The sequence below is a fragment of the Rattus rattus genome, chromosome 8 (assembly GCF_011064425.1).
Source record: "Rattus rattus isolate New Zealand chromosome 8, Rrattus_CSIRO_v1, whole genome shotgun sequence".
NCBI lineage: Eukaryota > Metazoa > Chordata > Mammalia > Rodentia > Muridae > Rattus > Rattus rattus.
The window spans coordinates 72,497,003-72,524,956 of record NC_046161.1 but is presented as its reverse complement, the minus strand read 5'-3'; the positions used below and the strand labels follow the sequence as shown (position 1 = coordinate 72,524,956).

The window sequence follows — 27,954 nt, the reverse complement described above, 5'->3', positions numbered from 1 at the left end:
TTGAATTTGAGACAATACATTAATTCTGTAATTTAAGACTACTTAAAATGCCATCCTCCAAATTCAGCAGTTTAAAGTCACGCTTTGTTACGATAGTGGAGGGTTCTGTGGGTTGACTCAGGTAAGGAAGGTCATACTTTTTAAGACTCTCAAGCTGATTTCCCTTCTGTCCTTTCCTTCCTTCCTATTCATTGACTCCACCTGTGTGTGTGTGTGTGTGTGTGTGAGAGAGAGAGAGAGAGAGAGAGAGAGAGAGAGAGAGAGAGAGAGAGAGAGAGAGGACAGTGATGAGGAGTTTCTGTAGAGTTGTTTATACAAGCATGTGTGCGGGTTATTTACAGGATTGGGGGAACCTTGTCTGTGACTATATTAGAGGATTCTAGATTTTTCAAGAAGGGGTGGGGATTCATGAGCCCCTCCCCCTGGTTTGTCACCTTTCGAGTCTATCACGAAAGTCTGGAATCTTGGACTCTATGGGTGTCTGTGGGAGGGGCTGTTCCCTATTGGTCCCCACACCCTGGGTAAGAATTGTCACCTTATTAAAGTGGCGTGCACACTCCTCTGGAGCTGGAGTTGGGAGCTGAGTGGAGAAGAAGCCACGACTCTCGCTAGGTCAGTACTCTCTTTTACAACCCGGGTAACCTGTTCTCAGGTCTGCATGACTGGAGAATGGGTTTTCAGTGTTTTATTTTACTCAGCATGCACTGATGCATAAAATAGCTGGATTTATTATGTGATTTTACTCCTATATGTAATAGATTTTGATCATATTCACTCCCATTATCAATGATTTACCTGCCTTTGGTTCCGGTTCACATGAACTGCTTTGAGACTGAACATCCAGTAGTGTCCACATCTCCTCCTCTCTTCCTTCTCTCAGTCCTCCCCCTCCCTCCTCCTTCCCTCCCTCCCCACATCCCTCCTTCCTTCCCTCCCTCCCCTGTCTCCCTTTCTTCTCTCCTGTCCTTTATTCTTCCCTTCATCTGTTCCACTCCTCCTCTCCTGCTCCTCTTTCTTCTCCTTCTGCTTCTCTGTCCCCTCCTTCCTGCTGTTGCTTCAGTGTCACTGAGACAAAGGGTGGGGTTTAATGTATTTTGCAAGGGAATCTAAGTGCATGGGATTCAGGATAGTGAGCAGTGGACCTGGCTTGTCCTCTCAGGCAAAATGAAGACCAATAATGTTCTCTTGAATTACATTGGCCAATCTCACAGAACTTAAAAACTTAAATTCACACACTCTCTCTCCTGGGCCACCCTCCCAAAACCCATTCCCAGTTTGGTGTTCCGTTTCTGTCATTTGGATTCTCATTGCTTTGATAATTCTGTTGATAGAGCAGAGTGGCAGGTTTCATACTTAGGATTTGTTACTTTATTACTAGTTTATTATTTAAATATCCAGCCCAGTTTGTGTGTTCAGATGGTGAGCCTGAGAAAGCAAGAGGGAAAAGAAGTGCGAATCTTGAACTATCTGAGGATGGTGGACTGAATGTTCCATCATATACCAGAAAAAAGGCCGTCTACTCATTTCCTTCGGAAACTAAGAAGCATGTAAGAAGATACAGCAGGAGGAAATCAGTCTGTGGAAGAACCAGGCTGATTCCAAGCTCTGACACTAAGCAGTTAGGTGGCCAATCCTGTGCTGAGGTTCAAGGCACCCACAAACACGGACAAGGCTAGAGGACTCTTAGGAGGCGTGCAGCTCTGAATCTGGGAGGTTAAAGAGAGCCACACAGCTCAGCACTGATGTCATGTACAGGACACATGTTCCCAAGAAGGCCACAAGGCCTGATGAATGCTGTGCGATGACTGCACCATGGGGAGGATGGAGCAAAGGACTTCCCTGAGACCCTCAGCACCTCAGAGCCCTGTGACGTCCCCAGACTGAAGCTGTCCAGGGCAAACTATTGCTCTTGGGAAAAGGTGAAGAAAAGCAAACAGACAGAAAAGAACAGAGCTTTACAATGTGCAGCAGTCAGGTGTTAAATGCCCTTGAGGAACAGCTGTAAGGTGATGGCGGGGAGGCCAACGTCTGATGGGGAAGGATGCTGCTGAGGCCTGGTGATGGTGACCCAGCAGGCAGAGGCCACCTCTCTAGAGGATTTGAATTCTCTAGCCTCTGCAGCCACTGAACCCGCAGATACATACACACACCACATAAATAAAAATAGAATTCTTTAAAAGAGACAGACTCTGACCCTCCTACCATATCACGAGTGAAAGATTCTGCCCACGGCCCATGAGTTGTTATAGTCACTGAGCAGCAGGGACCCAGCGTGTCTGCCCACTGTGCATCAGGTGTAATCGACAGCCTTTCCTCCTCATGCGCTGGACGGACTTCAGTCTTTCCTCCTCCTGTAAACTTGCAAGGACAACAGCTCCGCACCAAGGAACTTTGTGATTAAACAAAGCTCAGTGACCTCCAGGCACGATGTGGCGTCCACTGTAGGATGTTCCCTCCCTTGGGATGTGAGGCTGACACATGGGCCACTCTCCTTCTGCACAGTGAATCACTGTTCAGTTGAGAAACAGAGCAGCAGCAGGAGACGCCCCTTCTGCTGCAGGCACAGCCCGGGTGACACAAAGCCAACTGAAGCTCCTGAACCGAGTGATCCAGGGGACGGGGAACTGGGGAGGGACTGTGCCTCGGTCCCCTGGGATGGCTCTGCTTTCCAAGGCTCAACAGGCTCCCAGGTTTTTAATCACTGTAGGATCCAGGCAACTCTCTTCATGGCCTCAAGGTGGAGGCCAATGGCCAGCTGAGACTTGTTTGGAGCAGTTGCAGGTCGGTTGTCGTCAATGGGTGAGAAGTTAAGCTACAAAGCTCTCCCCAGGCTCCCTGCAAGCCTACCATGGAGGAGGCAGACAGCCCTTCTCTAGTGTGCCTTACTCAACACACTCCATAGCACAGGCTCCCTGACTGATCTCTGCCCTTTCTCTCCTAGACCGTGAACCACAGTTGCTGCTATGTCTGGGAAGCCAGTGCTTCACTACTTCAATGCCCGGGGCAGAATGGAGTGCATCCGGTGGCTCCTGGCTGCAGCAGGAGTGGAGGTAGGTGGTGCAAAGTTCTTCTGCAGCTGGACCTCAGGTCCACTTTAAAATCCTCCTCTAAGCTGGGAGATCCACGCCAGGAGAAGCGTGGGAAGGGTGACTTAACCGGTAATTGTCTTGTACTAAAAAGGAGACGGATTGATTTGAAATAGTGAAATTTGACTGTGCTTTCTATGAAGAGTGGATTCACAATTAGAAGCCCTTTTCAGGAGAGAAAATTCAAATATTTATTTGATTAACCATTTATTTGAGATTGATCAAATTAAACACTGAGACATGGACACAGGAACTTGAATATTGGTTATTAGGTGATACTAACTGATTATTGCAGATCTATGCTATGATGTTGTGGTTTTAGGAATGCCACTGTTCTTCAAAATGAGTGCGTATGTTTGGAGATTCATGCTGATGTGTTGTGGTAGGACTGTGTGAGACCGCAGGTCTGTCTGTCATTACATCAGCCTCAGAGGAGATGGGCATAGAGATGAACAGGGTGGACTGCAGCTGGTGATTGACACATGTATTTGGATCTTGTAGTTTTACACAGAGAACCTGACAATTCCATGATATAGATGGTTTAAAGGGATGGAGACTGAAGTGATGGCTCAGTGGTTAGACTCCCATACTGCTCTTGCAGAGGACTGGTGCAGGCTGCTCACAAACACCCGTCACTCCAACCCCAGAGGGGTCCCATGCCCTTGACCATCATGGGCGATTGAGCAAACCTGTGCATGCACACGAACACACAGACGCACACACCTTTCCACGTACAGTATAAAAAGCATTACAAGGGATAAACTATACTAGAAAAGCTAAGTAGAGTTAAATTTAAAACACCCCCCACAAAGGAGAGGCCTGACACAAAAGGATGTAACAATCGACCTGTCAAAACAGAGCAATACTCAGCCATCCGTTTCTCAGGACTATCAAATACCATGCACGGAGCTGTCAGGAGGACATGAGTGGTGAATAAGAAAGAGCTCGCATCCTCAGGCGCCTCCACGTCTATGAGCTTCAGCGTTCAGTGTGAGTGGCCCAAGTGAGGAGGACAGCAGCATTCAGTGGTTAAATGTTTTCCTTTCAAGCTTTTGAGCAGAAAATGCTGGTGGGCTTTGGTGCTGCCCTCTAGGGGCGCCACGGGGAAGAACACCTCCCGTTCACACCAGGGTAGCTCACCTTGGGAATGCCTGGGGATGAAGTAGTGGAGACTGCTAGCTGGAGATCTTGTCCTGGGATAGGAGCAGAATGGGAGGCTTAAAGGATGAAGTGGAATCTTGTGAAGGCTGCTGGTGTCCTCCCTCAGTGTCCTGGCAACGTATTTACGTCAGCTGTGGAATTGCACTTTCTCCGTTCCTAAATGAACAGACTTCAGCTGGATCCGTTCTGAATGAAGGCGAGCATAAGAACTGAGACATTCCAGACAAGCCGTCCCCGGGAGGGAGAATGTTTTAAATAAACACATAATTGGGTGCCAGAGTCTATATTCCAGCTTTGTGGCTCCGGGATATGTGCTAAGCCACTGGGGTTCTGAGTTCAGCACAAGAGGAAAGTGGGGATGGGTCCATGTGCACAGAAGCCTCCTCTCCTGAGTCCCCAGTGACTGAGAAGGCATTGGCGGGGCTGTTAGAGACCCTGGCTTAAACCTTCCAGATTCGGTGTTACCTGCAGGCTGGCCATTGACTTCAATCTCTCCATCAACCTCACCCCCACCAAGCCATCACAATTCAGCCCCCCTCTGTGATGCCAACAGTCACCACTCCCTGTACCTCTCTGAGTGCAGTGCAAGCTGCTGACACTTCTCATTCCCTTGCCTATCAATCGAGTCCTGTGGGGTTATGGAACCGTTAGGAAACTGTCTTGCCAAGCAAGGTGGAAGCCGACTTTCCACCTTGTAAGGCTAAAATGTCTTCTCAAACTATGGAAGGAAAGGAGTTAAGGGGGAGACGACTCAGTAGGCCAAGGCAAATTGGCACGACTGAGTTTGCAACCTAGGAACCCATGTGGAAACACAAATTGTTTTGTCTTGTAATGTGTTCTGGTGTGCGTGTGTGCATGTGTATTTGTGTGTGTGCCTCCACAAAGAAAACATGTACATACATATACACACAAATAAATGTATATTGAGAATATAAACAGAAGGTGGGCGGAGGTTGGGTATGTCCTCAATCCCAGTACGTGGGAGACAGGGGCGGGAGTATCTCTGTGAGTTCAAAGCCAGCCTGGTCTATAGAGTGAGTTCCAAGACAGCTACTGCTACACAGAGAGACCCTGGTTTAAAAAACCAAACCAAACCAAACCAAATCAAACAAACCAGAAGTCCCGTGCTGTAGGGAGCTTAGAGCAGAGGCCAGAAATACGGCGCGACACTTCAGAGTGCTTACTTGCTTTGCAGAGAACCCAGATTTGGTTCCCAGCACGATGTGTGGTCACTCAGAATTGCCTCTTAACTGTATTATCTAGGGGGAACTGTAGTCCCTGAACTCTGCTGCCTCTGTTTTCTGTGGACTCTGTTCTAATTTTTCACAAACAAGCACACAGACACACAGACACACAGACACACAGGCACACACACACACACACACACATATTTAAAAATAATACAAATAAGGAGTTTGGATCTGGCTTGAACACTGTGCGATGATATTGAAGTCACCAGTGTACCTGCTATGGGCATGTCTCACCTGTCCCTCAATCCAAACTTGTCAAGAGCAAGGACCTGCACATCTATTTTGAAACATCAGAGGGAAGGAGTTGACCCAATTATTTTAGAATTATTTGTAGATATCGTTCCCCAAACTGCAGAAAAGTTTCATGCATTGTATATTGGTGGAAAAGGCACCCGATTCACAACCGGGAAATTTCTCAATTGCATCATTAAGACATTTATGATTCCAGGCTCAGACTTCTCAAATGAGGTTAGGGTATGTGGCAACCACTTATATGGAAAACTTTGAAGATGAGAAACTTCATTATTAGCATGATCAAGAGGGATTATTACTGAGCGTGGTAAGTTCAAGTGTCAACGCAACTGGGTTTCCAGTTTTGTTTTTTAAGATTTATTTATTTTATGTGTGAGTACACTGTCACTGTCTTCAGACACACCAGAAGAGGGCATCAGGTCCCATTACAGATGGTTGTGAGCCACCATGTGGTTGCTGGGAACTGAACTCAGGACCTCTGGAAGAGCAGTCGGTGCTCTTAACCATGAAACACCCAACCCTGGATTTCTAGGTCTTGATGACAACAGTTATAAGCCTTCCTTATAAAACATGGTGTTTGGTCAAAGAATTAAAGGATTGTGTATGGCAAGGACGCCTGGAAATGAAGGGATAAAGGGTGCAAAGCCTCTCGATTGTGTATTACTGCAGGACACGCAGTCATTACAGTGACTGGCTTTTCCTCAGAGACCGTGACAGTCACCCAGATTTCCAATAATGATGTATATATACATTCTATTTCAAAACTGTATTTTTGAAGAAGACCCAGAAATTCCTATTCTGTTCTCACTGGAGGTAATAAGTTTTCCTGAGACCCCAAAACCTCAGCAGTCAAAAGTCCCAGTGCTACCCAGACAGTGAAATCACTCCATTCTTGAGTATTGAGTCAGGGAGGAAGAAAACTACTAGAAGGAGCAGCTTGCTTGTGATCAACGCCCTCCTGTCGATGGATCTGATCTGAATGTCCACGTGGCCGTGATCACACTCCTTTGTATCTACTGGAGGTTTTAACTTCTGCAGATGAATTCCTGACAAGGACCACGCAAGTTCAAATGATACACAATCCTACGAGAACAGAGTGAGCCAATAAGCATGCTTTTATTTTTCTGCTTTCAGTTTGACGAGAAGCTTATACAGAGTCCAGAAGACTTGGAAAAGCTAAAGAAAGGTAACACCAAGTGTCCATATGTCCTCAGTGAGGTGCCTCAGGGAGCCCGTCTGAAGGCGATGTTGGTGGGCGGTGGGTGGGAATAGTCCGAATGGCAGAGAGGTATGATGCAGGTGGTGGGGCTCCCTGAGTGGTCTGAAATGGGACCAGTGGGACCAGTGGTGGGGTCAGATGCCTCCAAGGATTTGTCTGGGGACTCATGAATGTTTTCTCATTATTTCTGCATCAGAGTGAGCTAGTTCACTCAGGCTCACTCACTCCTCTGTGTTTTACCCACACTGCCCATCAACCACACACACACGTGACCAGGGATTAAACCATGGGTGGAGAAACAGCTGGGATGGTTTCCTTGGGCATTTTTATTATAGCTGCTGCTGAGTTACTATCCCCTGACAGACACAGCCTGGAGGACCACAAGCCGGCTCCCTGCATAGGAAACTGACTTATGACACCCTGATGCCATGAACATAAGTAGACTTCCAAACTCCCCCACTTAGCTCTGTGGCATGGTGGCCCTCGGCTGGCCCTCATCACCTCCTGAATGTACCCAGGGATGTGAACATAAAAACATACATGAGAGATACAACATGTATGTGAGTAGGAAGTGAAGGGGAATGAGAGATGCTCAAAGGAGGATGAGGTGGGTGAGACAGAGAGGAAACAGAGGCTAAAATAAACAAGATTCCACTTGAAAGATGGGCAGCCACTCCTTACCTTTCTTTTGCATGTTCAGACACTTCAACACTTGTTCTGCTCCCGAGAAGTGAGACTTGGACACTTGACAGACCTTTCCCCTTCATGCTTTCACAGATGGGAATTTAATGTTTGACCAAGTGCCCATGGTGGAGATTGACGGGATGAAGCTGGCACAGACCAGAGCCATTCTCAACTACATCGCCACCAAATATGACCTCTATGGGAAGGACATGAAGGAGAGAGCCCTGTACGATGTGTTTCCTGTTGTTACCTCAGTGGGAAACAAGGGAAGGATTTGGGTCCCTCCTTCAGTGAGCAGGAGAGTGGCAGAGTTTGTGTCCAGGAGCAGGCTGGTTCTGGGCACAAACACTTGGGCCAAGTATGGTAGCGTCTGTGGAGGGGAGGGAAGATGAGGTGGGCTCGGGTGAGTGTGGCTACAGCAGAGGATGACACCCCCAGCACAGCACAGGGACCCAGATGCAGATGTGAGTGGTCGTGGTGGAATCATGACTTCAGGTGCTCAAGCTTCAGTGACTGGACCATGGCCACCTGAAGCTTTTAATTCAGGACTAAAGCAGCCAGGCTGATGGCATCTACCGTCCACAGTGGGAGCCACGCCCTGTGTGGGAGTATCAAGAGCTAAATGTGGTATTAGCCAGCAACAAAGATTTGGTTTTAACAGTGTTCGCATAGAAATATTTCTAGCAGCATCATTTACTTGTTACATCAGTCAAGACATTCAGTAATAGATGCAAGAGGAGCATAGGTTCTAATTTATCCATGAAAATAGCTGGTGCGGTAAGGGGGCCAGAACAAAGATAAAGATCAAGTGTTGTGTTAGGTAAAGGAAGCAGGCCCGGGCCACATTCACGGGAAATGTTCCTTTGCTTACCATGGAGGAGAAGGAAGTGGATCAGTCTTTCCTGGAGACTGCACTACAGTGGGCTGGGTTCAGGGATGGGAGTCACCAAAACCTTCTAAGATTGGAGAATGTTGTTTTCAGAATTCTGCAGAAGCACTAAGATAGAATGTGGATGACCCTGATGACGTGTGAATATGTCATGATGAATCTGTTTTCCAAAAAGAACTGTAGAAAGTATAGTTTGGAACAAGGGAACACATGCGTCTTGTGATGTGCTATGGTTTAATTGAATAAAGAAATTGAGACTTCTTGACAAATGTTAACCAGCCCAGATCTGGCAGCAGCATGTGGAGATGATACAGATGTGCTTCATGAGAAATAGGTGGAGAACTTCTAACACGGACCAAGAATGACTCTGGGCTGTACAGATGAGCAGAGACGCTTCTGGTGGCTGAACCAGGGGCTCTGTGTTGAGCTTACAGGGGGTGCAGCTTGTTAGCCCTGAGCATCTCAGCATGCTTGATGCTTGTTGAGAACAAACTATGTCAAAGAGATATGGGTAGGTAGAGAGAGAGAGAGAGAACAAGCCTGTTGTAAATTGATGGTTATCTTCTGAGATGCCATCAATGATCTTATGACTGCACTGGTAGATGGGCCAGTGATATTTCTTTGTGCTTTAGTTGGGCCATATGTGCATAATAAAAAATTTTTTTAAAAAACTGGGAGGAGTGGAAAGAGGAGGAGAAACAGTAGTCTGGATACAATGTATGAGGGAAGAATTTTTTTTTTAATTCTAAAATTGTACCAGGACCAACAAGATGTTCATGGGGGAAGTTAATGTATCTGTTAAATATAAAAGATAATGACCCACTGGGGCAAATATGTTTGTAACCACCTTTTAGTGTAAATTTCTCAGGTTTTTAGATTAAAATGTAAAATAGGAAACTCTTGACAATTTGGATAATTTTGTCTTTCAGGATTGACATGTACACCGAAGGCATTTTAGATCTGACTGAAATGATTATGCAATTGGTAATATGTCCCCCAGACCAAAAAGAAGCCAAGACCGCCTTGGCAAAAGACAGGACCAAAAACCGGTACTTGCCTGCCTTTGAAAAGGTAAGTAGACTCCATGAAGTCTGGGGACACTGAGTCCCAAGGACAAGAGAAAGGCAGAGGCTGGGAGACAAAGGTTCTGCAACACTGGCCTTCACTTCCATGAGCCTGCTGTGCAGCTCCCTGCCCCACAGGGCACTGTAACAGTGGCCTGGGAAGGAGCACTGCATGCTCATGCCAATCTAGCATCCAGCATTCAGCAGGGTTCATGGCCACACCCAGCACTGGGCCTGTGGAAGGCTGAGCCACCCCAGAGAAGGACCGAGATCCTACAGAACACAGTGTGCTTCCCTTCTAGAGAAAACTGCAGAAAACAACAGATGGGGAAAACTTTCTGTCAGGTTACAGAGGGAGGCCTGAGAGCAGCTGCCTGTCAGGAGAATATGATAGCACTTCAAAGACAGAGGGGAAATATCTGAACAAGGACAGGGATGGAGGGTGGAGAGGAGGAGGTTGATGAACAAATGTAAAGGAAAATTGACCTGCAGGACTTGGGGTCTCATCTTAAGAGAAAAGCCACGCCCACTCAGCAAATGAAGTCGGTGCACATGCAGTGCCTCTCACAGTCAGGGCTTCTCTTTGGAGGTGAACCAAGAGTACTTCAGAAGTACTTAAACTTCAGCCAAGTAAAAGAGCCAGAACTATGATCCTAGAGGGTAAAGGCGTTTTACAGATTCCTGAGAGACCTTGTTTACTGCTCTGGAGGAGGTGGGACCTAGGAGAACAGAGTCCATAAATGAGGTGAGCTAAAGTCTCATGCAATGGACAACTTTACTCTGAGGGTTAAGATGAGTCACATGAGCAAAGTCTACAATCACAAGAGCAAGCCACATGTGCTGGCCAAGTGACAGAACCATGTTTTCCCATATGGATGTATAAATAAATAACAATAGCCAGCTGTGATGAGTAATCTGAGTTAAACTCACTCCTGCCCACTACAGCTGGGCGGGACACAAAACATAATCCAGGAACAAATTTGATGTTTTTGAAGTAACTGAGGTCATAAGATGTTGGTTTCTTCCAGTTTTCTTACAAGCACTCAGACATCTCCTCACATGACGCCCTCCTTGGACCTGACTTGAAAACCCATTTCTGACCAAGCCAGCTCAGTCAGTCAACAGGGTCTAGAGGGAAGGGGTGAGGATTAAAGAAAGACAATTAGGTAACACTTAGCATGACTCCAGTCAGTTCAGAGGCCGAAGCGGGTTTACTTTTCCCAGTCTGCTTTTATACCATTCTAGGTACATGAAAGAATAGGGTCAGTTCCTAGATCAAAGACCAAATAGTCAAGGAACAAACAAAACATAGACAAAGCAGTCAGACAAGGCTGTAAACAAAGTCCTGTGGCAGGAGTGTCTAGGGCTGTGTCAGGATGACCATGACAAAAGGAATACAATATATTCCTCTGCTGTATTTATCTTGAGCCTTGTATTAACTCAACGTTAATATTCTTATCGGATCTACTCCCTTTTCCTCCTAGCCCAGTGTAAACATATTCTTGTCAATCTCCCTGATGCTGCTTGATCAAGGACTCCCCATAGATTTCATAAATTATTACCTTATTTTTTAATCCATTCACTGAAAGTTCATTCACTGCTGCCTCTGCTCTGTGGAAGCAGGGAGGGCTTTAGAACCATCGGATCCTCGTGGTCCTCTGAAGCCTGTGGTGCTGACAGTCTCATACGACACACTGTCTAGCCATCACAGCTGAAATCGTCTCTATGAGATTCATGAACTCCGTGTACACAGAACCCTGGATGCTTACTTTTGTTTTTGAATGGGGTTAATTATAATTATTTTCTCTGTACACATGAACAATTTACAAGCCTTTCAATGGATCTTTATTTGAAGCTGAGTAGAGGTAGTGTCACCTTGAGAGACGTGGGGAGAGTGAGGGCCCCGGCCCGACTGTTTGTGTTCATAATCAGTCTCCTTTATTTTTGCAGGTGTTGAAGAGCCATGGCCAAGACTACCTTGTAGGCAACAGGCTGACCCGGGTGGACGTCCACCTGCTGGAACTTCTCCTCTATGTTGAAGAGTTTGATGCCAGCCTTCTGACCTCTTTCCCTCTGCTGAAGGTGAGACCACCTCAGAGAGGCAGCCACACACATGCCTCTGACAGTACAATGGTGGGCCCGTGGGCTGAGGTCCCAGCCCCTGGTCTGCAAACTGGGCTCCTAGACCCTCAGGTTGAGGCTTAAAAGTAATCTCTTTATGTGTGGAGACTTGAGGATGGTATCCCAGGGAGAATATTTTGCCTTTTGTAATGAGAAAGTGTGCAGGACCCCAAAGCTCTCTCCTTGGACCCCTGTTGTGGGCAGGCTGCTTCTGGCCTCAATTTCATCTACAATCTTGTGTGTCTTTGTGTCTGTCTTTGCTCACTCAGTGTCTGAGCAGGCCTCTGTCATGTTGATCCCCTTCCCTCAGCTCTGTCTCCTGCTCTCTCTAATCTGGTTCCTCTCCACACCCCTCATGCTGTCCCCACCCCACCCTGTGACCACATCTTAGTGTCCCAGTGTGAAAACTGGCCGAGTTGCTTCTGGTTAGACTTGGACATTTCCTGTTTTCATTTGCTTCGTTCAGTTTTTCCATGTCTTCCTTTGTTTTTGGTTCTCTGTTCTTTCACACCCCAAAGACAGTGCCACAGAGACAGATCCACAGGGTGTGTCTAGTGAATATGGCAATTGGATGCCAAAGGAGTTCTTAAGACAAATGGGGCTGAGCTACGGTTTCCCGCTCGTGGTTTTTCATGCTTCTCATGTCTACACTGGAGCGGTTTGCAAGCGTGCAGTTGATGGTGCTTTGGGAGGTGCTCGAATTCCCCAGGTTGTGCACATGAGTACTACCAGCTCTCAAGCTGTGGTTTCTGGATTACAGGCCTTCAAGAGCAGAATCAGCAGCCTCCCCAATGTGAAGAAGTTCCTGCAGCCTGGCAGTCAGAGAAAGCCAGCCATGGATGCAAAACAAATCGAAGAAGCAAGGAAGGTTTTCAAGTTTTAGCGGAGCTGCACTGTCCAATTTCTTTATGTTTTGCAAAAAATGAGAAGCAATTGTTGATCCTAGGTATTTTTGAAATAATAAACACGAAAAAATACTCTATGTAACTAGTATTTGAAGTGTGATCTGGGGGAGGGGGACTGGTGAGAAGGCTCAGTGGTAAAGAGCATTGGCTGCTCCTTCAGAGGTCCTAAGTTCAATTCCCAGCAACCACATGATGGCTCACAACCATCTGTAATGGGATCCGATGCCCTCTTCTGGTGTGTCTGAAAACAGCTACAGGGTACTCATAAAATAAAATAAATACATTTTTAAAAAGACTTAAAAAAGAAAAAAAAAGAAGTGTGATCTGGGATTCCTTGTGTTGCATCTAAGGATGGCAATCTAAAATCCCTTCAAGGAAAAGCAAGCTAGTCTGAGTGATAACCCCATCCCAAGTCATCCAGAAAGGCCCAGGGTCAGGCCCAGGAGGAAGCGTCAATCTTGTATTATCCTGACAATCCAACTTTGGATTCTAAGCAGTATTGCCTGCCCATCCTTGAAGGTCTTGTATTTAAGAGCTGTCTTGGTAACTCACAGTAGGTTCCCTCCCTCCCTCAATATCCTTCCCGGTTGACCAGGCTCAAGCAGGAATGAATTCTTCACACTCTCCTCCTGATTCTGACCCAGGACCTCCCACTTTGCACCCAGCTGGGCTACTCCTCTAGCCCAGTGCTCGGGCCCAGGTGGGAGCTACATGCTTGAATTGTCTTGCCTCATCTGACCCAAGACCATTACCTGAGTTGCCTCTCCATGCTGCCTCTTCAGTCCAGGTTGAAGCCAGATTTATGAACTCTCTTGGTGTGTCTGGTTCCATTTGTCATTCTCCAATGCCCCTGTGTCCCAGGCCCAGGCATGAGTACCATCAGCTCACTCTTCTGCTGGATCTGACCTGGGACCCTCGCTTACTCTGCCCCTCAGGCTCAGGCTAGAGCAGCAGCATCTTGCTATCTTGATCAGTGTCGAGGACCCCTCCATTTATCTCCTTTATACCTAGATGCAAGATGTATTCCTGAGCTCTCTTGGTGTGTTTTACTCAGTTTCTTCTGTCCATGATGACCCTTCATCCCAGCCCAGGCATCGCTGAGAGCCCAATTAGCTGCCTTTTCACCAAGTCTGCTTAATCTGCTTTCCTTTGTAGCATTTCTATATCCATTCCCAGCTGGAAGCCGAACTGGGAGACTTTTGTAGACTGAACTCATACAATCTCACATTACAACAAAGATTCCCATGTCACACTGGTTACCACTGAATTGAGATCAACCTGGCTCTCCAGTAACCAATACTGACTACTTAAAGAAATGACCTGTTTACTACTTCTACCTCACCTGAAATTAAGCAAGCCTGGGCAACAACAAAAGCAGAACCATACTTCCAACCCATTTAGTCAGGCTCAAATATCATGCCAAAAACACAACCAACAAAGTAAATTCATATGCCCAGGTCCCATCAAATAGCCACAAAAAACGATGCAACAGTGATACAACATACAACCTCTCTGAAGACCGCCAGTCTACATACAACCTCTCTGAAGACCGCCAGTCTACATACAACCTCTCTGAAGACCGCCAGTTCTACATACAACCTCTCTGAAACCGCCAGTCTGCTTTCCTCTCTAAAAGACCGCCAGTTCTATGTCCTCCTTCTGAAGACCCCAGTTGGAACAACCTCCTGAAACTGGCCAGAGACCTTTTGACCCGCCAGTCTACATACAACCTCTCTGAAGACTGCCAGTCTACATACAACCTCTCTGAAGACCGCCAGTCTACATAAAACCTTTCTGAAGACCGCCAGTTACCAACCTCTCACGACCGCCAGTTCTACCAACCTCTGAAGACCGCCAGTCTACATACAACTTTCTGAAGACCGCCAGTCTACATACAACCTCTGACGACCTCCAGTTCTAACCAACCTCTCTACCGAGTTCTACAACCCTCTGAAACCGCCAGTCTACATACAACCTTTCTGACGACCAGTCTACATACAATGAAGACCCTGTTCTACTACAACCTCTCTGAAGACCGCCAGTCTACATACAACCTTTCTGAAGACCGCCAGTCTACATACAACCTCTCTGAAGACCGCCAGTTCTACATACAACCTCTCTGAAGACCGCCAGTCTACATACAACCTCTCTGAAGACCGCCAGTCTACATACAACCTCTCTGACAGACCGCCAGTTCTACATACAACCTCTCTGAAGACCGCCAGTTCTAACACCCCTCTAAAGACCGCCAGTCTACACAACCTCTGAAGGACGCTGCCAGTTCTACATACAACCTCTCTGAAGACTGCCAGTTCTACCCAGCCTCTCTGAAGTCCCATCAAACCTCTCTAGCCAACCTTTCAAAAACCTCTCTGACGACCGCCATACAACCTCTCTCTGACGACCGCCAGTTCATACAGACCAGTCTACAACCTCTCTGAAGAAGACCTCTCTGACGACTGCCAGTTCTACATACAACCTCTCTGAAGACCGCCAGTTCTACATACAACCTCTCTGAAGACCGCCAGTTCTACATACAACCTCTCTGAAGACCGCCAGTCTACATACAACCTTTCTGAAGACCGCCAGAAGACCGCCAGTCTACATACAACCTCTCTGAAGACCGCCAGTTCTACATACAACCTCTCTGAAGACCGCCAGTTCTATGAACATGTTCTCCAGTGGGAATTATTTAGATGAAGCTTAGGACACAGAATTTCAAAGAGAAATTAGAAATACGATCAAAGAATTTAAGAAGTTCTGAGAGGACGTAGGTTAACATCCAAATGAACTTAAAGAGACAGAAATAGACTCTTAAGTAAACTCCAACAAAATATGAATGATACAAATGACACTGATACAAACGACTGAGTAAAAATGTGAAGGTAATTCAGGACTTGAAAATTCAATAAGGAAGTAGAAATACAGAAGATAACTAAACTGAAATGGAAATGGGATTGAAAAATCCAAAGACCTAGTTATAAAACTCAGGAGAAAGTGTTACCAGTAGAATGGACCAAGAAGAAAATAGAACATCAGGACCTGAAGATGAAGAATTTGACAATACAGTAAAAGAAATTGATATATACACACACACTACCCAGGGACTTTGGGATACCATAAAAAGACCAAATCTGTAAATTATAGGCATAGAAAAAGAAGAATCCAAGGTCAGTGGCATAGACCAGATCTTTAACAATATCATAGAAGAAAATTTTCCTGACAAAGGAAAAAACAGGCCAATGCAGGTACTAGAGGTATTCAGAACACCAAATGGACAGAAACAGAAAGGAAATGCCCTATTTCATAGTACAGCTGAACACTAAATAGATAAGAACAAAGGATATTGAAAGCTGCAAGAGAAAAATCACGAAACACGTTTAAGGGCAAACCCAGCAGAGTAACACTGACTTCTCAGTGGGAACCTTAAAACTGGATGAGCTTGAAACAATGTACTCAAAATCCTGAGAGACAGAAGACACCAACCTGGAATGATGCTTTACCCACCTAAACTATCTGTAATAGTTTAAGAAGAAAGGAAAGAATTTCAATAATATGAACAAGCTAAAAGGATTCATGTCCAATTAAACGGGAAGAGGTCATGAATTTTTTTTTTTGGAGCTGGGGACCGAACCCAGGGCCTTGCGCTTGCTAGGCAAGCGCTCTACCACTGAGCTAAATCCCCAACCCCGAGGTCATGAATTTGAGGGAGAGTTGTGAGGCATGGAAGGAGTTGGAGGTAGGGAGAGAGTAAGTGAAAATGACATATAGTTCTCATGTATGAGATGCTCAAGTAATAATAAAATAAAATTTAAAAAAAGTGTTCATGTCCACCAAACCAGGTTTTCAGAGAATCCCAGAACTATTTGAGATACAAGAGAAAGGTAAGCTATATTAAAAAGACCACAGGGAAAAAAACAAACAAAACTCTAAGAAGTGAAATTTAAAAATAGGACAAAGATACAAACAACAGCAGCAAAAGCAAAAACCAACCAAACAAACAAAAAAACCCAAAATGAAAAAAACAAAACACCCCTCCAAACCCTACCCAATCAAAATACACAGATCATTTGAATAGATCAACCTTCCCTTGGCAATAGGCAGAGACACCTTGTTGAGATTGCTCTCATATCAGTGAGGGGCAGAGCAGATGGCAGTCCTTTGTTCATGCTAGTTTGATGTCTGGCTTGGTGACCAAAGCTATATTATGTCTAGGACACATAAAAATCTAATCTAATCAAATCCAGGCAACGCAATATGGGAAGAGGAAGACAGAGACTCAAATTCTGCCACGCATGCGGGGAAAGATGCCCATAGACAACTCTCCATCTCATGGCACAGGCAGGCCATAGGCACACAGAGCACTGCCTACAACTACTATGTGCAGCACAGGAGGAGGAAGATAGAGACCTGTGGACTGCCATGCCACCCACAGACCCGCCCTGCCGTGGGGGCCGGCAGCTACATGGCCGGTCTGCAGTGGGGGCTGCCACAGTGTGTAGGGATATGGTGAACAGGTGGAAGAGAAAGAGAAGTGAAGCAGTGTGACCCTTATGAAGAGAGATGGACATTGAGACTCCAGGATGGAGTCTATTCCGTTGTGAGTTGCCGGTCCTGCCACCTGGGGTCAAGGTGAGGTCCTGGCCTGAGCTGTCACTGAGGGCCACAAATGGGTGTCCTTGGCCATGCAGCAGCAAGGGTCTGTTTGATGTGTGTGTGAGACCATGGAGATGTCCCTGGTCATTCCTGGTCAAGGGCCACGCAGATTTGGCTCCTTTCCAGACTGGCTGTAGCATTCTGGAAAGCTGGCCTGTGACTAACAACAACTGAAGTAAACTCACTCCTATGTTAACATATCCAGACTTGTAGACTGAACTTCTACTGGATTCTTGGCCTCTGAAACAATCATTGTTGGAATACCCAGACCACATACAGTGAGCCAGTCTATTAAATCTCCTTTAAACACACACACACACATGCACACATGTGCATGCACACACACACACACACACACACACACACACAAAATCACATCAATCATCAGGACATCCTGACTAATTCAGAAGAGATGTTTCAATACTAAGGAAATTGTCTCCGGGTTTCCATTGCTGTGAAGAGACACCATGACCAAAGCAACTCTTACCAAGGACGTTTAATTGGGGATGGCTTACAGGTTCAGAGGTTCAGTCCATGTTCATCACGGTAGGAAGCATGGCAGTGTCCAGGCAGGCACGGTGCTGGAAGAGCTGAGAGTTCACTATCTTGATCCAAAGGCAACCAGGAGAGGACTGGGCAGAGCCTAAACATAGGACCTCAATGCCCAACCCCACACTGACACACTTCCCCTAACAAGGCCACACATCCCAATAATGTCACTCCCTATGGCCAAGCATATTCAAAGCACTACATTGTTTTACAATGGTATGTCTTTTAAAGTACAGGTGTAGGACAGGGGACATAGCTCAGTGATAGAATACTTGCCTGGCACAATTTTTTTATTCAGGGTGAAATGACAAGTTTTAAAGCTTTGGTAGACAGGCAGTGAGGAGTTAGATAGGAGATCCTTCTAGGAAGTTCTATGAGCTCACCAGGAAACCTCGGCCTGATTCGAGCTTTCTCTGGGTTGTTGGACCCCCCAAGGGATTTGGGTCTGGAGACAACATGACGGCCAGGGTCAAGTCACAAAGTACTTAGTTAGGAACACTGTGGGAGTATTTGTACTTCTTCCTGGCAGAGAACTGTGTTGCTAGGCACATGGTTTAAATAGCCAAAGAGGAAGAGAAGGGGTACCTCAAGGATCCCTCTGAGCTATGGGAAACTTACAGTCCAATTCTGGGACCAAATGTGTGTTGCTGGATCTCTACAACAAGTGAAGACACAGTGTGCCCACCTGACACCAGGCAATGTGACTTCCAAAGTTTCCTACCAGCACCTGAGGAACAGAATCTGCCACATTCTCAGGTTCAAGTAGGTGCATCCCAGAGCCTCCGAACGCCTTCCTGGGTCCTGAGCACCAGTTCAGTTCTCTAACACTACAACCATGGGACATTGGCCTTCACCTCTGGTGACAGGCTTGTCATTAATCCTGGGAGGTTGGTCATGTGGCCTACCAGGCATAAAAAAAAGAGTGATGAAATGGTTGTCCTATAGGTTGTCACTTGTTACAGGCCACTAGCCATTGTCATACTCAGGTTCCAATCCCATCCGTTGCCTTTGTTGAGGCTGAGTAGGCCAACAGTAAAACTTTTTTTCCTGCAGGGAATTCTTGGCACCGTGGAAAGATCACTGTTCCTCCCTCAACTGGCTGTGCTGTGCAATCTCAAGGTATGGTGGTTGTGGGTTAATGGCATTTATCCAGGACCATGGGCTGCTTTAGGGACACTGCAATAATCCTGGATGGGACAGTAACTGAACCTGGGCCCTGGCCATGTGGCTGCAGCTCCCTACTCAGTCTCCAAGGCCTCCCAGTGGCTCTCTGTGCTCTGCACTGATATTTACCCACAGTCTCTGAGGTGTGCTGGCCACCCCAGTAGTGAATGTGTGGGTCCCAGGCAACCTCTTTTATAGGGGTTGCAGTATCCGTAGGCGGGTTCTGGTTTGAGATGGATTGAAAGGAGGACAGGAATGGTGGCACTGCCTCCTAAGCCTGACTTCATTCATCACCGTGCCCATGCAGGCCACCTGTTGCAGTAGCAACCTGCTGCAGTCTCCTGCTTGCAAGTCTCACTAGACAAAGCCTGATCCAGTGTATGGGGCGTCTGCAAGTTTGTGAGTCGCTTTTGCCAAGCCACAAGGATGGGCCATGCACTGCAGATTCATTAGGGATGCTAGGGCCAGTGTGGGACCCATAGAGACTTCTGTCTTTCTTTGGTTTTCTTTTGCTGTGATGTAACACCCTGGCAAGTTCTGGAAGAGGGAGGGGCTTATATGAATTACAATGTCCCGCTCACAGTTCATCTCTAAGGAAAGCCAAGGCAGGAAACTTGAGGCCGGAACTGAAGCAGAGGCCATGAAAGAATGCTGCTAACTAGGTTGCCATGCGCGGCACGCGCCCGCACACCACACATGCACACCCTCTTAACTAATTAACGATTATGACGAAAGCAAAGAATTAAGATGAGAGTGACTGAAGCCACCTGTCTTCTTCTTTACTGGCAAGAATATGCCTGGGGCAAAGAGGAAGCATCGTCTGCTGTGACCCCTACAAGAAAATGAATCGAGTAGTAGCTCATGTACAGCAACCCTCCAACCCTTGAGCCTCCTTTCCCACTCTAATTCATTTTTCTGAGGTGCAGCGGATTTTATTGATGGTATTCAAGAGGAAGGGAGGGCTCCCTAGGCCCCTCCTGTTATTATGGGTGTCTGGGATGAAATCGTGAGGGAGATGCTCAGTGTTGGGGGCTGAGTTGGGATGGGGACTCCTCAGCAACTGAGGGCCTCTTTCTTGCTCTCAGTATCCTTGCTGGACTGGGGTGGGTAGCCCAGGGTTTCTTGCTCCTTGGAGGCCATGTAGACCATGAGGTCCACCACCCTGTTGCTGAAGCCATATTCCTTGTACCAGGAAATGAGCTTTACAAAGTTGTCATTGAGAGCAATGCCAGCCCCAGCATGGAAGAGTGGGAGTTGCTGTTGGAGTCGCAGGAGACAACCTGGTCCTCAGTGTAGCCCAGGATGCCCTTTAGTGGGCCCTCGGATGCCTGCTTCACCACCTTCTTGATGTCATCGTACTTGGCAGGTTTCTCCAGGCGGCATGTCAGATCCACAACGGATACATTGGGGGTAGGAACACGAAAGGCCATGCCAGTGAGCTTCCTGTTCAGCTCTGGGATGACCTTGCCCACACACAGCCTTGGCAGCACCAGTGGATGCAGGGATAATGTTCTTAGTTGCCTCACAGCCATCACGCCACAGCTTTCCAGAGGGGCAATCTGCACTCTTCTGAGTGGCAGTGATGGCATGGACTGTGGTCATGAGCCCTTCCACGATGCCAAAGTTGTCATGGATGACCTTGACCAGGGGGGCTAAGCAGTTGGTGGTGCAGGATGCATTGCTGACAAGCTTGATGGAGTTGTCATATTTCTCATGGTTCACACCCATCACAAACATGGGGGCATAGACCGAAGGGGCAGAGATAATGACCCTTTAGGCCCCACCCTTCAAGTGAGCCCCAGCCTTCTCCATGGTGGTGAAGATGCCAGTAGACTCCACGACATACTCAGCACCAGCGTCAGTCACACCATTTGATGTTAGTGGGATGTCGCTCCTGGAAGATTGTGCTGAGCTTCCTGATGATGACAAGCTTTCCTTTCTGAGCCTTGATTGTGCCGTTGAACTTGCCATGGGTAGAGTCATACAAGAACATGTAGACCATGTAGATGAGGTCAATGAAGGGTTCGTTGATGGCAACGATGTCCACTTTGCCAGATGCAGAGCCCTGGTAACCAGGCGCCCAATATGGACAAATCCTTTCACAACGACTTTCACCATCTTGTCCATTAGACGAGGCTGGCACTACACGAGAAGATGCGGCTGTCTCTGGAATAGGGAGGAGCAGAGAGCCCCCACTCTAATACTTATTTTCATTATCTGTCTCAAAAACTTATGTTTCTTAAAGTAATTGCCCACGATCACATAGGAAATTGTTTAAACCAGGACTGTGCCCAAGACAGGATTCTGTAGACCACCTCACTGATTGCTTCCAGCTCTGACAAATTCTGTCAGAACTCGAATCAGTCTTTTTCAGATGGTGTCGTCAGAATCCACAGTCCTATGTCAGGGGCTGCAGTATCCCTCAGCATTTGTATCTCAGGCTCTTGAGTGCAATACAGGCAGTCACAGGTGTGCCAATGTACCCACTCCCTTAGGCACACTAGTGAGCTGGGGAGTCTGGAACAGCCTACAGGGTAGGGGGATTTGAAAGCATCAGGCTTCAGCCTGGCTCCCCACCCCTTGTAGACCCTATAATGCTCTGAATGACTACCAACCATAAGCATGTGTGGTCTGTGACACAAGAGAGACAAGGGTAGCAGTGAGTGGGAAGACACAAGATAGGAACAGTATGGGCACAGAAGGAGGGCCGGCTGAGTGGGCTGGGCTAAGAGAAGGAGGCCAAGGGGAGAGCCACCTGTGAGTAAGGAGACTGGCTGCCTCCAGGTGTCTGCTGTCTTAAGGAGTTAAGAATCCCAAAAAGAGAGAATCCTGCATTCATTTCTACTCAGACCTTGAGCCCAAGTTCAGGCTCCTTTTTCTCAGGTTGGGGGGCACCGTGTTCCTCCTAGGAAGTCTTGATTTCAGACAACGAGTAGCGAAATACCTGGAGTGAACTGGCAGCCTACAATGTAAGACTCTGTAGGCTAAGTGCAGTGTTCAGGCTGCAAGGCAGGGTACACAGGAAGCAGAGATGGGCGGCTATGAAGCTATGGTTTCTTTGGGGACAAGAGAGTCCTCAGACGATGTGTGGGCCTCATTGACAGTAGCCTTCCCTGACTTTAGATTCTTTCTCCTTGACATGTGGTGCCCTTGGTCAGAGAGAGCCCTACATGGCTAGTTCATCGGCAGATGCCCCCTGCCAATGTCCACGCTCTGGAGCCTTTAGTCATTGTATGGATCTTAGTGGACAGGAATGAACACAAATGACTGAAAGAGAAGAAATGGAGCACTGGCTAATGGGCCAGGGAGCCTGGGACCTTAGGGGCGGCCGTAGGGGGACCATAGGGGGAGGGCTTAGCAATGGAGAGACAGGAAGGCAGACAGAAGGCAGCATTTAGAAGAAGGTAGGCTGAACAGGATCTTCTGATGCTTTTTGCAGGGCAAGAATGATGTCTCAAATTAACATATGTTTTGGGCCTTACCATGACCTTCTGGCTTCTCTGACTGTGCACCTGGAGAATTGGGTCTTCAAAGCATTGTTTGGTAAGCTGGTTGAACATGGTCTGGTAATTGCTACCAAACCCCCAGAGGGTCTATAATGCAGCTTCTCTTAGAAAGATACACAAGACATCAGCTTAGTCTGGGTGGACCCTACACGAGTCCCCCTTTTCCTTCAAGGCCGATGATTGCTGCTCTTCTCTTAACTCCTTTCTTCCTGGGGATTGCTGCTGTTGCCACTTGCTAAGCATCATTTCCACTTCCCAGGTTGGAGCATGGAACTACTGAATGGACTTTCAGAAGCCTACCACGTTTATATCAGAATCGAAATTGTTGTACATGGCATTATCCTGCACATTTATGGATCAGAAGATTTTAAGACTTTAACAATGTTTGTGCTTGTGGCGCTAGCTTGCAATCTCCGGATCAAACGAAATCGAGGTAAACTGTGGCGTCATGTACCCTGGTACAGGGTATTTTATTTCCAGGGGATGGGGGGTGTCTGAAAAGGTGGGTTTTCCTACTACTTGTGTTCCCCTTAGTTAGCTGCATTGCCTGAGGCCCAGGGCAGAGAATTCTGAACACTACCACCCAATCTAACAATTCCTAGGTGTGGGTTCTGGTTTCACAGGAAGATGAGCAAGGTGCAGCTGGGGAAGGTGCATTTGACTCAGATGGGTAAGAGCTAGTCTGTTTGCAGGTGTGCAATTGAGTCCCTAGGGAGGGCTTCTCTAGAGGAATGGATTCCCTCAAATCATTTCCTAGCCCATCACTTAGGTTCTCCTGATTGTCCATGTTAGCTGTGAGTCTGGGACCAGAAACTTCAAGGTCACCCAGGCAACTGGGTAAAAATTTTTTACCTACTCAGGTACCTTCTCCATCACCACAGAAGCAGAAAGTAGAGAGGCAAGGCATGGCAGCCTGTGCTTTAATAAGCCCTTCAGAGGACTCTGATATGGGCACAAGTCCAGAATCTTTCCTGGAAAGTCACCTCTGCAAGCGTGTGCCTGACCAGTCGCTTTCTCTTTAGCCAGAGCTTTGGCCAGAGGTCTGCAAAATCCTTTGTGGTGGTCCCGGAGGCGGTACATTTAAGGAGGAGGGCTGTCCGGAACCCATTGTTCAGATGCCCTTGGCCATAACTCCAACATCAGGACAGCCTTGCCTGTGGAAAAGCCGGCTTGACCAGGATGCCAAGTTCCAGATCTGTTTGTGCCAAGATGGGTGGGGAGGGGTGGGGTTTTTACCAGTGGTCTTAACTGTACTGTGCTTTTCACTATTGCAATGGCCAGTGTTCTTAACTGTACTGTGCTTTTCACTATTGCAATGGCCAGCTTTTAAATGGAGTTTTAAAGGTTTTATAATAAAAGGTGCAGCTGGGAGAAAGGACCGTGCGTTTGACTTACATGAGGGAGATCTGGCTTGTTTGCTTTATTGGTTTCTCTTGTGACATTTTAGTTGTGCCTTTCTGAAACACAAATATTCTTTATCAGGTAAGATGAAGAGGTAAGGCAGATCTTCATAGAGACTTTTGGGTTTCTCCTGGATTTAGGATTATGGGTGAGTTTTCTCTATTTTTTTTTTCCAGAGCTGAGGACCGAACCCAGGGCCTTGTGCTTGCTAGGCAAGTGCTCTACCACTGAGCTAAATCCCCAACCCCTATGGGTGAGTTTTTTCTGGAGGAGTCAGTCCCTCCTGCCCACTCGGGATGGTGACCCGAATTAAAGGTGGCTCTCCCCACCTCAGGAGATCTGAATTTAAAGTGGGCCTTCCCACTTCAAATGACTTAATTAAGAAGGAAAAAAAAGTTCACAGATGCACCTCTCGCCTTGGGTTTTTGTTCATTCCAGACATAGTCAAGTTGCCAATCTCCACCATGCCATCACAACGTTGACCCTTGGTCTAGGTACCAAGGGGGCTGGGCATGGTCCATGCTGCCAGGGATGGGGATGGCAATGACCAGGCCACAGTGTAGCAAACTTTATCATCTCTCTACCGAGAAATACAGGTGGAAGGGGGTGTGGTCTGATTTCTGGAGGGGGCAGGGGTTCTGTAACTATGAGATGTCTGCTCTGACACCAAACACTTGGTGCAGTAGTGGAGAACAGGCTGGAACACCAGAGGTAGGGAATGGGAAGCAGAGCCCAGTCCTGGAAAGGTGGAGGAGCTTGGGAAGGAGGCAGGCAGAGTGGTGGTCACCAGAGAAGAAGGCCGCCCACTCCAGCCTGTAGGTCCTTGTCAGTTGTTAGGACCCACAGCCTCAGCTGAGTGTCTGGCTGGGCTGTGGACTTCCTGAGTATTCTAGGCACTGGGTGGAGGTGTACAACCTCTGCCACTCCCTGGTGGTCCTGATCCATGAGAGCATTCAGACTCCTGACCTTTGCAGACAGAGCCTCCATTAAGGACACCTGCTCTCTCCTCTCTGGCTGCTGACTATGCCCCCCTCTCCCCATCCTTCACATGGTATTTCTCTGGAAAGTCTCTCCTTGCTCCTTTCTGTGAACTCCCTACTCCCTTGGTACCCACAGCTCACTGATTGCTAATTTTTGAGATCAGTTTGACTCCTTGTGGGATGGACTGTGGAACCTCTATCCAGTGGACCCTCAGTTTCTCTCCCTATGTTGTGTGATGTAGTTCCTCCTGGGCTAACTGAGATGTAGTAGGTTGCAATGGCCTCACCATTGTCCCTCGGTCTTTGTAAGACACCTTGTCTGTGGGTGCTGACACTATAGCAGGACTCCAGCATGGCGACTGCTAAAGGACAGCCTACAGAGATGGAGATGGTAACAGAGTTCAGAGGCAAAATCAGAGGACAGCCCCGGTTGCTTCCTGACTGGCAACACTGCAGTGTGGTCCTTTGCATGTTGCCTCTCATTGGTACCTGGACCAACCCACCTACAGCCCCTTTCCTTCTGCCTCTTGAAAGCAGCCCTCTGGGGGTGAGACATGTGAGTGCTGGGTTTGGGGCTGGAGAACCCACAGGGAGTCCTCCCAGCAAGTCTGACAAAGTCTTATCTCCTAAGGATCTGAGGTGGTGCTGCCTGCCAGCCCTGATCTGGGCCTGGGACTTTCCATGGCATCCTTCTCCCTCACTGAGCCTTTCAGCCTGCTTTTATTAAGAAATTGTTTATGCCCCTGTTTTGGTGCTGGGACTTTCCACGACACAGATTGTTCCTGTTCTCCTATTACCTGGTTGGGGACTTTCACCTGCTTTGTTGTTTTTCCACGGCTTTTGTCTCTGGTATAGAAGGAGATCTCAGTAAAGCCTCGGTGGCACTCTCTGAAAACGGGTGATCTGTGTACGTGTTTTCTGTCAATCCCACAGACCTATGCCCGATATTCACACACTGGCGGCCCAGGCGTCGTCATTTTGGAGATCTCACTGATACCAGGAAAGAGAGGACAACCTGAGGAGATTGATCCAAAAGGCTGGCCGGTGAGGAAGCCGAACGTATTGGGGACAAGTAGGGACCATGGGACAAAACTGAAAGTAGGTAGCACTACAAAGGTTTTGTGTTAGCCATGGGAACTACAAGTTCCTTGTTATCAGTTGTAGATCAGCTTGTACGTTTACACAAACAGGTAAAAACAGCCCAAGATTTTGTTAAAACTACAGAACAAGTCAGTCTTTGGTTTATAGCTAATGGCGGTTTGAATATTCCGGATTGGAAACAGGATAAACAGGATTTACAGAAGGCCCTCCAAGATGGGGGATCAGAAAGCATTCCAATTGCTACCTTTTCCTTATGAAGAACACTTTACTAGTGAGACTGCGAGGGTCGAAGAACAGATGATGGAAATTGAAAGGACATTGGCAGCTGCACAGGATGAACATAGTAAAGAGTCAGTCAATTGGTAGGGACAGCAGTGACTCTGATTCCACTTCCTATGAGTCTGATGCAGATGAGGAGATAACCTTGGAAAGGGAGATCGAGGAATTGAAGGGCAAATTGGAAAAATGTCGGAGTGGAGGTAAAAAGGGAAAAGAGGAGTTATCCCCTCCCTGGAGCCAGCTTATGATGATGATCTCCCTGATGAGGAATGGAGGACTGAAACTTCTGATTCTCCCCTTAGGGGAGTAATATTCCGACCCTCAAGAAGAAAAATATTTATCCAGTCATGGAGGAGCCTAATCCTGGCCATCCAGATCAGATGGTTCGACAGCACATTCCACTCTCATTTAAGGAGTTGAAGGCCCTTAAAGAGGCAGTATCGTCCTATGGGGCCCCAGCTCCCTTCACTATGGCCATGCTCGAGTCCTACACCAATTCTAACTTGACACCTAGTGATTGGCAATAGCTTTGCCGTGTAGTCCTCAGTGATGGGGATTATCTGTTGTGGAGGGGTGAATATCGGGAACAATGTTTTGCCACTGCCAGGCTCACTGCCCAGGATGGCCACAGCAATAGAGATTTGGAAATGGTAATTGGCACCGGTCAATATGCTCCTTTACAGGTACAGATTAACTATGATCCCGCTGTATATCTTCAAATTGCCACAGCGGCCATCAGAGCTTGGAAGTCCCTTCCCAATAAAGCAGCAGGAGATCAGTTGTCAAAGGTTATTCAGGGGCCATCAGAACCTTTCCAAGAATTTGTAGACAGGTTGTTACAATTGGCAGGGAAGCTTTTTGGGAATGCAGATACTGCAATGCCTATAGTGAAACAACTGGCTTTTGAAGATTCTAATAAGTATGGCAAGGAGGGCTATCCGGCCTCATAGATCTAAAAGCCTAAATGATTATATCAAGGTTTGCAAGGAAATTGATGGAGCTTATCATATGGGCCAGGTGATGGCAGCTGCCATTCAAAAGGGGGACCACAGAAGCAAGACTTGCTTCTCCATTGGGCAGATGGGGCACTTTAGAAGAGAATGTCCTGAGAATAAGGCTATTAATGAACCAGGACTCTACCCGCGATGCCTTAAAGGTCTTCATTGGAGGAATGAATGCTGCTCCAAGATGGATGTTGAGGGGCGCCCTCTCCCACCTTCAGGAAATGGGCAACAGGGCCCACTCTGGGGCTCCCAAACCAGAGTGTATGTAGCCATGAATACTGCCGCCCCACATCCAATTCCTTTCCTCCCTCAGAACAACCCCTTCATGTTCAAGACCTTATCAGAGGTACCCCAGGAAGTGCAGGATTGGACCTCTGATCCTCAACCAGGGCAGTGTTAACACCTCAAATGGGTCCACAAGCCTTAGGGACGGGAGTCTATGGGCCACTGCCTTTTGGCAGTATGGGCCTTCTTTTAGGATGCAGTAGTGCCCTCATGAAGGGAATTAGAATACTGCCCGGGGTCATCGATGCCAATTATACAGGAGAAATTAAAATCATGGTCTCTGTCGATAGGGGTGTGATAGTTATCCCCCAGGGAGACCATATAGCTCAGCTTATATTACTCCCCAAATTCAACACTGATAATCTAGTAAGGAAATTCAGCAGAGGGAATCAAGGATT

At 47.3% G+C, this 27,954-nt stretch overlaps 1 protein-coding gene and 1 non-coding gene across 2 annotated transcripts; both read left to right on the top strand.

The window, feature by feature from the left end:
- Nucleotides 1–527: 527 nt before the first annotated feature.
- Nucleotides 528–12,708, top strand: LOC116906793 (glutathione S-transferase alpha-2-like). The gene is made up of 7 exons (XM_032909659.1): nucleotides 528–611; nucleotides 2,945–3,050; nucleotides 6,884–6,935; nucleotides 7,746–7,878; nucleotides 9,471–9,612; nucleotides 11,556–11,687; nucleotides 12,487–12,708. The coding sequence occupies exons 2-7, from the start codon at nucleotides 2,964–2,966 to the stop codon at nucleotides 12,607–12,609; spliced, it is 669 nt and encodes a 222-aa protein (XP_032765550.1). The 5' UTR covers nucleotides 528–611; nucleotides 2,945–2,963; the 3' UTR covers nucleotides 12,610–12,708.
- Nucleotides 12,709–16,716: 4,008 nt separating this feature from the next.
- On the top strand, nucleotides 16,717–16,855 carry LOC116908386. Its single transcript, XR_004388931.1, has one exon. It is a non-coding gene; the product is annotated as a small nucleolar RNA SNORA48 (small nucleolar RNA).
- Nucleotides 16,856–27,954: the final 11,099 nt, after the last annotated feature.

Excerpts from the sequence above, each read along its gene's own strand:
- LOC116906793 (XM_032909659.1), top strand. The coding sequence starts at position 2,964 with ATGTCTGGGAAGCCAGTGCTTCACTACTTCAATGCCCGGGGCAGAATG. Across the intron at positions 6,936-7,745 it reads CTTGGAAAAGCTAAAGAAAG|ATGGGAATTTAATGTTTGAC; the intron begins GTAACACCAAGT and ends ATGCTTTCACAG. Across the intron at positions 7,879-9,470 it reads GACATGAAGGAGAGAGCCCT|GATTGACATGTACACCGAAG; the intron begins GTACGATGTGTT and ends TTTGTCTTTCAG.